At 43.0% G+C, this 11,565-nt stretch overlaps 1 protein-coding gene across 4 annotated transcripts; it reads left to right on the top strand.

Moving 5' to 3' along the window:
- Positions 1 to 495: 495 nt before the first annotated feature.
- On the top strand, positions 496 to 10,377 carry LOC311149372 (tyrosine-protein phosphatase non-receptor type 7-like). 4 transcript variants are annotated; one of them, XM_084186542.1, is made up of 11 exons: positions 496 to 710; positions 4,281 to 4,344; positions 4,823 to 4,952; positions 5,082 to 5,271; positions 5,369 to 5,453; positions 5,559 to 5,644; positions 5,957 to 6,094; positions 7,037 to 7,147; positions 7,308 to 7,465; positions 9,252 to 9,365; positions 9,609 to 10,377. In XM_084186542.1, exons 3-11 carry the CDS (start codon positions 4,840 to 4,842, stop codon positions 9,751 to 9,753), a joined length of 1,140 nt encoding a protein of 379 aa, XP_084042668.1. In that variant the 5' UTR covers positions 496 to 710; positions 4,281 to 4,344; positions 4,823 to 4,839; the 3' UTR covers positions 9,754 to 10,377. The 4 variants fall into 4 exon arrangements, with proteins under 4 accessions (XP_084042668.1, XP_084042669.1, XP_084042666.1 ...); XM_084186540.1 differs by lacking the exon at positions 496 to 710 and adding an exon at positions 3,828 to 4,155; XM_084186541.1 differs by lacking the exon at positions 496 to 710 and adding an exon at positions 4,056 to 4,155 and having other exon boundaries at positions 4,287 to 4,344.
- Positions 10,378 to 11,565: the final 1,188 nt, after the last annotated feature.

An 11,565-nucleotide genomic window follows, 5' to 3' on the forward strand; every position in this document is an offset into this window, starting at 1 on the left:
GAATTAATAAAATAACCCTGTTATTTACTTTGTCACCCAGCTGTTTCCATCACATCAATGCACATTTTCACTACAGTTTCATAAACATTAGACATTTCACCCACAGTGACTGTTATTCACTTTTTCACTGTGGAGACAATGTGATGAAATGAGAAAATGCTTGCAACAGGGCTCTTACATTTGACATAGTATATTATCCACTCAATCGTTTTATTGTTGTAATTGTGGATATTGGTCCCCTGCTGCTGTAGAGAAATAATAGCCAACTTAAAATTCAGATTTGAGGTTAGTGTGCTGTCCTTGGAGGTTACACAAAAGCCAGTGGCACTGAGTCTGCAGGGGTGAGGCAGCCTTGAATGTGTGCGTGTGTGTGTGTGTGTGTGTGTGTATGTGTGCACGTGCGTGTGCGTGCACAAGCATGTACTAGCGTGCGTGCATGTGTGTGCGTGGAAATTAGAGTGAGAGTATAAGAGAGTGGGTGGGTGGGTGGGTAGAGAGGAAGTGGTGGAGAGGTAGAAAAAGGAAGAAAAAAAAATGTTTTGTCTCATAATCTTCCCTAAAGCCAAGCAGCAAAGTGTCAAGTCTGCCTGCGTCTGTACTGCTGGTTTATCTGGACTGAGACCTTGGCCAACACACATCCACACAGTACACAGGTACACAAGAAGAGAGGAGATACTGAGGGACAACTCTGATTGCAGTACCCTGCACTGGTGAGTTACCTGCTGGGCCTATCTCATTGAGAGTGTGATGGTGACAACCAAGAGGCATTTGTATACTGTACTGTACACCTGCAGATAAACTACAGATCGTCTTCAGCTTGTTATATTGTTTTCCCCATCATCATATCACTTGGAGTTAACTTCACCTTTTTAGCCGAGAACATGGAAGACTCGCTGGTCAGTCTGAGGCAGCATGTCAGCCAAACTGATGCATGATTTCAGCTCAGTCTTCCATCATTGCAGTACGGCGTACGTTTATGTTCTGAGCTTCCTTAACATATTTTATGTTGTGCTAAATGTAATAATTATATAATTGAACACATCACCTCTTCATCATTTAATATTCCAATACTCACTGAAGTGTTTATTTATATTTTCCTTAAAAATGCTTTTAAGCCTACATCAAACTTGAAAGCTATTTACAGTGCCTTCAGAAAGTATTCTCATTTTGTTGTTTTACAGCCTGAATTCAAAATGGATTAAATAGATTTATTTTCTCACCCATCTACTCACAATACCCCATAATGACAAAATAAAAATATGTCTTTAGAAATGTTCGCAAATGTAGAAAAAATGTAATACATAAATAGCTAATTTACTTCAGTATTCACACCCCTGAGTCAATACTTTGTAGAAGCACCTTTGGCAGTGATTACAGCTCTGAGTCTTTCTGGGTTAGTCTCTAAGAGCTTTCCACACCTGGCTTGTGCAAGATGTGCCCATTATTCTTTTCAGAATTGTTCAAGCTCTATCAAATTCGTTGTTGATCTTTGTATTTTTAGGTCTTGCCATAGATTTTCAAGTAGATTTACCTGTAAGTCAAAACTGTAACTCAGCCACTCAGGAACATTCACTGTCTTCTTGCTAAGCAACTCCAGTGTAGATTTGGCCTTGTGTTGCCTTGTGTTTTAGGTTATTGTCATACTTAAAGGTGAATTAATCTCCCAGTGTCTGATGGAAAGCAGTCTGAACCAGGTTTTCCTCTAGGATTTTGCCTGGGCTTAGCTCCATTACATTTATTTTTTTATGCTGAAAAACTCCTCAGTCCTTAACGATTACAAGCATACCCATAATATGATGCAGCCACCACTATGCTTGAAAATATGGAGAGTGGTACTCAGTAATGTGTTGTATTGGATTTGGGCCAAACATAACACTTTCTAATCAGGACAAAAAGTGAATTGCTTTGCCACATTTTTTGCAGTATTACTTTAGTGCCTTGTTGCAAACAGGATTTCTTCTTTTCACTCTGTCAATTAGGTTAGTATTGTGGAGTGAGCCATCCTCAGTTTTCGCCTATCACAGCCATTAAACTCTGTGACTGTTTTAAAGTCACCATTGGCTCATGGCAACTGAGTTAGGAAGGACGCCTGTATCTTTGTAGTGACTGGGTGTATTGATATACCATCCAAAGTGTAATTAATAACTTCACCATGCTCAAAGGAATATTCAACGTCTGCTTTTTTTTATTTTGACCCATGTACCAATAGGTGCCCTTCTTTGCGAGGCATTGGAAAACCTCCCTGGTCTTTGTGGTTGAATCTGTGTTTGAAATTCACTGCTTGACTGAGGGATCGTACAGATAGTTGTATGTGTGGGGTACAGAGATGAGGTAGTCATTCAAACATCATGTTAAACAATATCCATGCAACTTATTATTTGACATTATGGGGGTATTGTGTAAATTCAGGCTGTAACACAACAACATTTGGAAAAAGTCAAGGGGTGTGAATACTTTCTGAAGGCACTGTATGTATCTGAGAATATTTCTCTGTCTATAGTTCATTTACTTGGGTCATACAATGTCGCTTCAAGGACTTAATCAGCAAATATACTATGTGCAAACATTTATGTCAGTATGATGAATAAACCATTGCCAGATTTTACATGCATATTTGCAGCTGCCTTTAGCCTGGAGTCATTGAGGAATGACTCTACTGATTCACCTATTCCCAACAAAACCAGCTTTACAACACCAGCTTTACAACACCAGCTTTACAACACCAGCTTTACAACACCAGCATTACAACACCAGCTTTACAACACCAGCTTTACAAAACCAGCTTTACAAAACCAGCTTTACAATAGCAGCTTTACAACACCAGCTTTACAATAGCAGCTTTACAACACCAGCTTTACAACACCAGCTTTACAAAACCAGCTTTACAACACCAGCTTTACAACACCAGCATTACAACACCAGCTTTACAACACCAGCTTTACAATAGCAGCTTTACAACACCAGCTTTACAAAACCAGCTTTACAACACCAGCTTTACAACACCAGCTTTACAACACCAGCTTTACAACACCAGCTTTACAAGACCAGCTTTACAAGACCAGCATTACAACACCAGATTTACAACACCAGCTTTACAAAACCAGCTTTACAACACCAGCTTCACAACACCAGCTTTACAAGACCAGCTTTACAACACCAGCTTTACAACACCAGCTTTACAATACAAGCTTTACAAGACCAGCTTTACAATAGCAGCTTTACAACACCAGCTTTACAATAGCAGCTTTACAACACCAGCTTTACAATACCAGCTTTACTGTGAGAGTGTGATTTTAAGGAGTCAGGCCCAGGAGGGTAAATCACAGAATACAGAGTTGATTGCGTAGTACACAGTTACGCTGCACAACGTCAACAGTCCAGTGTGCAAAACAGGCGCACTGGAACAAAATACAGGCACACAGGGAAAATATACCCCGGCAATACAACGTACAGGTAGCTCCACCGATGCTACACTCATCTCACATGAAACAATCACCCACAAGGACAAGGGGGCAGAGGGAACACTTATACATGTACTAATGAGGGGAATATGAACCAGGTGTGTGTAATTGACAAGACAAGACAAATGGAATGATGAGATATGGAGGGCAGTGGCTAGAAGGCCAGTGACGATGAACGCAGAAGCCTGCCCGAACAAGGAGGGGAGGCAGCTTCGGAGGAAGTCGTGACATTTACAATACCAGCTTTACAACACCAGCTTTAAAACACCAGCTTTACAATACCAGCTTTACAACACCAGCTTTACAATATTCTCCCTCCTCTTTTCCCTCCAGGAACTTCTCAGTGATTGATCCACTCTCACGTTTAGACATGTGCACCTGAAGCCAAAGAAGAGGCTAGCTAGTAACATACTGAGTCACTGTGTCAAAATGACTACGTGTCTGTGCCTGCTCACTCTCTACTTTTAACTGTCTCTCTCTCCCTCTCTCTCCCTCTCTCTCTCTCTCTCCCTCTCTGCCTCTCTCTCCCTCTCTCTCTCTCCCTCTCTCTCTCTCTCTCTCTCTCTCTCTCTCTCTCTCTCTCTCTCTCTCTCTCTCTCTCGCTTTCTGTTTCTAAATGTGGTTGTTTCATGTCAACGGCAGACATTTAATTTGGCTTTGGATTATTCTGACATATTGACAGACCAGGATTCAGGTATGGATAGATCCAGTTTAGCCACAATCTGGCAACAAAGGAAATAAATAATGTCTGATGATCTGAAAAAGAAATGTTTAGTCAATGGTGTTTCACTATTGAGTGTCATGTGTTGTGAATGTCAGTTTCAGGGGATGTGAGAACTTTCATTAACTGCTCTTCTTTTGACAAGAAGAGTTGACAAGAAGGGTAAAATATTTTTCATTCCATCTGAATTTAATTGCTGTTGTGGTGTGTTCACCGTGTAGGTATAATAAGGAAATAATGTGATCTATCTCCCTCCCTCCCTCCCCCTCTCTCTCTCGCTCCCTCCCTCTCTGTCTCTCTCTCGCTCTCTCGCTCTCCCTCCCTCTCTCCCTCTCTCCCTCCCTCTCTATATATCCCTCCCTCTCTCTCTCTCTCTCTCTCTCTCTCTCTCTCTCTCTCTCTCTCTCTCCCTCCCTCTCTGTCTCTCTCTGTCTCTCTCGCTCTCCCTCCCTCTCTCCCTCTCTCCCTCCCTCTCTATATATCCCTCCCTCTCTCTCTCTCTCTCTCTCTCTCTCTCTCTCTCTCTCTCTCTCTCTCTCTCTCTCTCTCTCTCTCTCTCTCTCTCTCTCTCTCTCTCCCTCCCTCTCTCTCTCTCTGTCTCTCTCTCTCTATTGGGACCGTTTTTACTCATTTCACTCAGTAATTCCACACAGCACCATGAGTGAGTCAGTAGAATCCACATCATCATCATCACACCCTGTGGACGAAGACCAGTCAGCCCCCTGCCCTGCTGCCACAGCCCCTCGCAGACCAGTCCAGCTCCAGGAGAGGTACACACATCCATGATATTCAACTCACGGTACCGTCATTATGGCCATGATAAACTATAAGTGAAAAATGATGTAAATGCAATAGAGTCCCTGATGTTTTGTCCTCTCTGTGGTTCCGTTCATCCTCAGACGGGGCTCTAGTGTGTCCCTGGTGCTGGATGTGAGCAGTCTCAGCCTGGGAGCGGTGGAGCCCTTGTGCTCCATCTCCACTCCCAGAGAGACCATCCTCCACCTGCTGAGGACCTCAACACGTCCTCTGACCCCCTCTCAGCTGCAGGAGGCGTCTGAAGAGACCAGCAGGCTGAACTCAGAGTACCAGGTCGGTATCTACTGTAACTGCTACTATGTGCAGACAATTGACTGCATGCAGGATCAAGTTGAATCTGGACCTTAAACCTGTCCATTCCTTCCAACAGAAAATTCCTCCAAACTTTGTGAACCCTTCAGAGCTGGATATCCCAGGACGTGCTTTAAAAGACAGATACAAGACCATACTGCCAAGTAAGTGACTAGGTAAAATGTTAAGTATAAGTTGATGAATGCTGAAACACACTGACACCCAGGCAATATAACAACCGATGTATAAACTATAATCTTGTTAACCAGATCCTGAGACCCGTGTGTGTCTGAGTAACCCCGCAGCAGAGGAGACGGGTGAGACTGAGAGATACATCAACGCAAACTACATAAAGGTTAGAATCATCTGTTATTAAGAGGGCCATTGGTTTCTATTTTAATTTAAGTTAAGCAAACTTTAAAGTCATTCTAGCCTTATGGGGATGAAGAAGTGTAAGTAGGTGGAACATGAAGTCATACAAAAAGATCATAAAATGGTATATAAAAGGTCATGTGAAAGTATAACACACACAGTGCACAGTGGATGTTAAGGATGTGGAGGGTGATACAGTTGGTTTGCGTGGGTGTATCATTATGTCAACCAAGGAAACCCACAGGAAGTCAAAGTGGAAATGACACAGCCCCATATCTTGCTGTTGCCCACGCAGGGTTACAACGGTGCACCCAGCTCCTACATCGCCACCCAGGGCCCCATGCTCAACACCGTGCATGACTTCTGGGAAATGGTGTGGCAGGAGAGATCCACCACCATCGTCATGATCACCAAGCTGAAGGAGAAGAACGAGGTAAGATCCCATCCTGCTTCCATTGCTCTCCTAACCTCTGAAGGTCTACTAAGCTAACATATGGAATTGTTTTAAGGTGGTCATACCATGGATAATTTAGCTATTTGATTTTGAATTTTAGGACCCCTTTAGGTATGAAACAATTAATATATATACATTTCTGGGGGGATAGAATATTGAATTTGGCCTTTCCTACTAAAGCCCATAGAAACACATTGAATAACACATGAATAGATGGCAAAAAAGACAGTCAAAAAATAAATCATAAAGAATAAGGTTTTGAATTGCTTGTCCTAAATCTAGGAAATATTGTAGTTTCTTTGGGCGCTTATTTAACTCCCTATTTCTGGGGGCACAAAAATACCCCCATACTTCCATTCATTTGTATGGGTTACCTTCCAAGAGTCCCCTTTCCACAGTGGGGTTATATTAGTCTGTAGCCCAAATGGGTTGGACAGAAGTTGGCTCATCAGCAATACCGAATTCAGACGAGTCCCGTGGAGCTTGTGGGGGTCATAGAGCAAAACCGAGAACACCATCGTTTTTGTGAGAGTCTTATCTTTCCATAGAGTGGTCATGTTAATTTGCACTGACGTTTTCATGAGAAGACCGATTTTCAGGATGTCTCATGGTCTGACAAACACAGCTGTAGCTCGGCCACCTTCTACCGCAGATGTGGAAGGCCGACATAGGCGCATGCAGTGGATTGAGACGCTGCCCATGCAAAAAAGCAGATATCTCTAGCTTAAACTGATAGATTTTGATGGGGATTTTTAAATTATGTTACTTAGATTGATGCACGGGTGAGTCAAAAAACTATTATCTCCTTAAGGGTTTCCTTTGACGGATCCATTGGTGGTAAAGCAGGGATGGTTTATAATACCCTTGTAAGAGACTTTGATTCATGTCTGAAGTCTACAGAAAGTGTGTTCTGTGTTTCAGAAGTGTGAGCTTTACTGGCCAGAGAAGGAGGGCAGCTGTGGCAGATTTGAGCTCCGAGTGGCCATTGTGAAAGAATGTGATGGCTACACAATTCGAGACATAATTATTCAGGTGAGATAGTAGGTTATTGTTGTCTGTACAGTAATCTCATAATGCCAGTCAAAGCGCCGGGTTACACAACTTTCAGAACTTCAAAACTACTGAATTAATTAATGAAGGGATGGATGAACGAATGAAGCAGATAACTTACTAACAATAATGTGTCCAACAGGTGGGCTCAGAGAGCAGGCAGGTAAGGCACTACTGGTACACCTCATGGCCAGACCACCAGACCCCAGACTGCACTGGGCCTCTGCTCAGACTGGTGGCAGATGTGGAGGAGCACAGGCAGTCCCACCCCAGCCTAGGAACCACCATCGTCCACTGCAGGTCCCACTAAAATAACCCTTAACACTGACTCTCATTAACACAACCCTTAACACTAGCTGTCATTAACTATCACTGTGATAAATGTGTCCTTGAAAAGAAAATAGTCATAGGCTAATTGAACGGTTCACGCTTCCAGCATGTTTATGCAGTATATATACAAAAGTATGTGGACACCCCTTCAAATTAGTGGATTCGGCTGTTTCAGCCACACCCTTTGCTGACAGGTGTATAAAATCGAGTACACAGCCTTGCAATCTCCATAGACAAACATTGGCAGTAGAATGGCCTTACTGAAGAGCTTAGTGACTTTCAACGTGGCACCATCATAGAATGCCCCCTTTCCAACAAGTCAGTTCGTCAAATTTCTGCCCTGCTAGAGCTGCCCCGGTCAACTGTAAGTGCTGTTATTGTGAAATGGAAACGTCTAGGAGCAACAACGGCTCAGCCGCGAAGTGGTAGGTCACACAAGCTGACAGAACTGGACCGCCGAGTGCTGAAGCACGTAGCACGTAAAAATAATCTGTCCTCGGTTGCAACACTCACTAACGAGTTCCAAACTGCCTCTGGAAGCAACGTCAGCACAAGAACTGTTCGACTGGAGCTTCATGAAATGGCTGTCCATGGCCGAACAGCCCCACACAAGCCTAAAATCACCATGCGCAATGCCAAGCGTCAGCTGGAGTGGTGTAAAGCTTGCCACCATTGGACTCTGGAGCAGTGGAAACGTGTTCTCTAGAGTGATGAATCACGCTTCACCACCTGGCAGTCCGACGTACGAATCTGGGTTTGGCGGATGCCAGGAGAACGTTACCTGGTGGAGGAGGAATAATGGTCTGGAGCTGTTTTTCGTGGTTCGGGCTAGGCCCCTTAGTTCCAGTGAAGGGAAATCTCAACGCTACAGCATGCAATGACATTCTAGATTATTCTGTTCCTGTTTCAGCATGACAATGCCCCCGTGCACAAAGCAAGGTCCATACAGAAATGGTTTGTTGGGATCAGTGTGGAAGAACTTGACTGGCCTGCACAGAGCACTGACCTCAACCCCATTGATCACCTTTGGGATGAATTACAATGCCGATTGCGAGCCAGGCCTAATCGCTCAACATCAGTGCCCCGACCTCACTTATGCTCTTGGGCCTGAATGGAAGTAAGTCCCCACAGCAATGTTCCAACATCTAGTGGAAAGCCTTTCCAAAAGAGTGGAGGCTGTTATAGCAGCAAAGGGGGGACCAACTCCATATTAATGCCCATTATTTTTGGAATGAGATGTTTGACAAGCAGGTGTCCACATACTTTTGGTCATGTAGTGTATGTTATGACACCTAAGGGAGACTCATTTCACATACCATGTCAGTCAGAATTAAACTATTACAACAATAATTTAGGGTTACTAGATTGAGTTCACTTACTGACGACAAAGGTGACTGCTATGGAATTAATTTTGTGTTACGTACTGTATGTGGACTGTGTATTGCAGGCAAATACTGTAGCAGAGACTGGAGAATAAATACATGTCCTTTCCAACAAGTCAGTTTGTCAAATTTCTGCCCTGCTAAGTTAGGACCGCTTTCTGGAGTCTCTTTGTATTTCCAATGTCTCCATCACATGTTTCTCTGTCTGTGTGTTTACAACGAAGGCCTCTGTGTAGACTGCCTTCACGTTTGTTTCATATTTTAAAAAGGGGTAAACAGTAGAAAAAGGTGCCAGGGGGATCAGCTTAGAGTCAGACAGTGCTTTTATGCTGCGACTCTATTTGACGTAATTTGTCATGTCCTCTCTATTACAGCGCAGGGATTGGTAGAACCGGCTGTTTCATCGCCAGCAGCATTGGATGCCTGCAGCTAAAACACGCCAGTAAGGTTGACGTGCTTGGAATCGTCTGCAAGCTACGCCTCGACAGGTACTAGCCACTACACACTGCTCTGCTACGTTTCAACCAAACTCTATCAAGTAAACTAAAAGTGCAGTTATCATAGGGATCTTAGACGCAGAGCTGTCCCTAGCTTGGGGATGCTGCCCTAAAGGATGCTGCTCTTTGCGGTTTTAGGCTGGGTATCTGTAAATCACTTTGTGACAACTGCTGATGTAAAAAAGGCTTTATAAAATAAATGTGATTGATTGATTGTTTGTGTTGTGTTGTCAGGGGTGGTATGATAGAGACCAGTGAGCAGTACCAGTTCCTGTACCTCACCCTGGCTCAGTACAGTCGGCAGCTGGTGAACACAGACAGTGGCTCAGAGAGCCCTGTCCCTGTCCAGACCAGCAGTACTACAGGGGAAATGCGGTGACAGAGAAAGCCCAGCTGAAACTCTGTCTTTCTGCATGGGAGAACACGCTTCTGGAACTCGTGTCTTTCTGCATGGGAGAACACGCTTCTGGAACTCTGCTCATATACTGGCTGTGGCCATCTCATCCCCTTGACCGTGACAGTTATTGTGGCATTTTTATGGGCACGTGGTACTGGTTGGAATGTATTGAAATTCATTAATAATAATTTTGTCCATATTTGCTACCATGATAATAAATATGTTATGCCCTTGACTTTAATTAATTGCAGTCCACTTGACATGCTGAAGAAAAAATACATAGTAGGTTATTATTTCTTGTTTTTCCAGGTTCCAGGTTGATTTGGTAATTGATTAATAAATACATTTTGATATGGTAAATATAATTGATCAATACATTTTGATATGTAAAACAGAAAGTGAAATACAGAAGAGCTACAGTAACGATCCCCTTCTCTCCAGCAGAGGGCAAGTCTCGTGAAGTGAGAGGACCCTCTTTATCGAGCACTCCTCTCACTGGGTTTTTCTGATTAGCATCATAGCAGCAACATTAGTATCCCGGCAGCAACATTGAGACTTCCGGTTTTCCGATTTTGCCTTCAAAATAAAAGTGTGACGTAAAACGCTATGCATATGATACGAAAACAATCATTTTTGCAGCTTTGCATAGTGCATAATGTTAAAATAGTGTTACAAAATGATAACTACATAAATCTAAACTAAAGAGAATTTCTACTTTATATAAGATACATAATATTATAAGGTGGAGCACATTGAGAAATGTCTGGATCTTAAGTAAATGAAAGTAAAGAACATAATATGCTACAGACCCTATTGATCTAGCACTAGAGTCTATACAGTATATGGTGTTATTTCTGACTGTGGTCTAAATACCCAGCAGCCCTTTCTACTCCACTCATTCCATTGCTCCCAATGCAATACACTGTAGGCCTATAAATTACATATTGCCTTATAGAGAAAAAACGATTCTATGTGCTGATATAAAAGTGGGGTTGGGAGTACTAAGTAGGGTCTGTAGAATCTATATGTGGTGTCGTTTCATGGAGCTCTGAATAAGACATTGCTGCCAATATGCTTTCCACTGCCAATATGCTTTCCATATACAGTGATTCGCATTGTGGCCAATGGAATGGATGGAGTAAAAGGCCAAAAACACTCCGTATTATTCAAATGATATCATATATACATTCTACAGACCCTACTGAGTTTTCCCTACAATACTTTTACTGCGGCACCCAGAATAATTTTTGCTCTATAAACCAATATGTATTCCATGTACAGTGATTCACATTGTGGCCATTTATTTGACCTTGGAACAAATTTGAATGCAAATGTCACTTAAATATGAACAAATGTGAATCATTGTTTAGACAACTATTTGTCATATTTAATGAATAAATACAGGATAACGGTGGCAGGCCTGATCACCGACAACGATGAGAAAGCCTATAAGGAGGAGATCAGAGACCTGGCAGTGTGGTGCCAGGACAACAACCTCTCCCTCAACGTGTTCAAGACAGAGGAGATGATCGTGGACTACAGGAAAAGAAGGGCCAAGCACGCCCCCATTCTCATCGACGGGGCTGTAGTGGAGCAGGTTGAGAGCTTCAAGTTCCTTGGTGTCCACATCACCAACAAACTATCATGGTCCAAACACACCAAGACAGTCGTGAAGAGGGCACGACAACGCCTATTCCCCCTCAGGATACTGAAAAGATTTGGCATGGGTCCTCAGATCCTCAAACAGTTCTAAAGCTGCACCATCGAGAGCATCCTGACTGGTTGCGTCACCGC

This window comes from Coregonus lavaretus (genome assembly GCF_964263955.1).
Source record: "Coregonus lavaretus genome assembly, chromosome: 22".
Taxonomy (NCBI): Eukaryota; Metazoa; Chordata; class Actinopteri; order Salmoniformes; family Salmonidae; genus Coregonus; species Coregonus lavaretus.

Excerpts from the sequence above, each read along its gene's own strand:
- LOC311149372 (XM_084186542.1), top strand. The coding sequence starts at position 4,840 with ATGAGTGAGTCAGTAGAATCCACATCATCATCATCACACCCTGTGGAC. Across the intron at positions 5,454-5,558 it reads ATACAAGACCATACTGCCAA|ATCCTGAGACCCGTGTGTGT; the intron begins GTAAGTGACTAG and ends CTTGTTAACCAG. Across the intron at positions 7,466-9,251 it reads ACCACCATCGTCCACTGCAG|CGCAGGGATTGGTAGAACCG; the intron begins GTCCCACTAAAA and ends TCTCTATTACAG.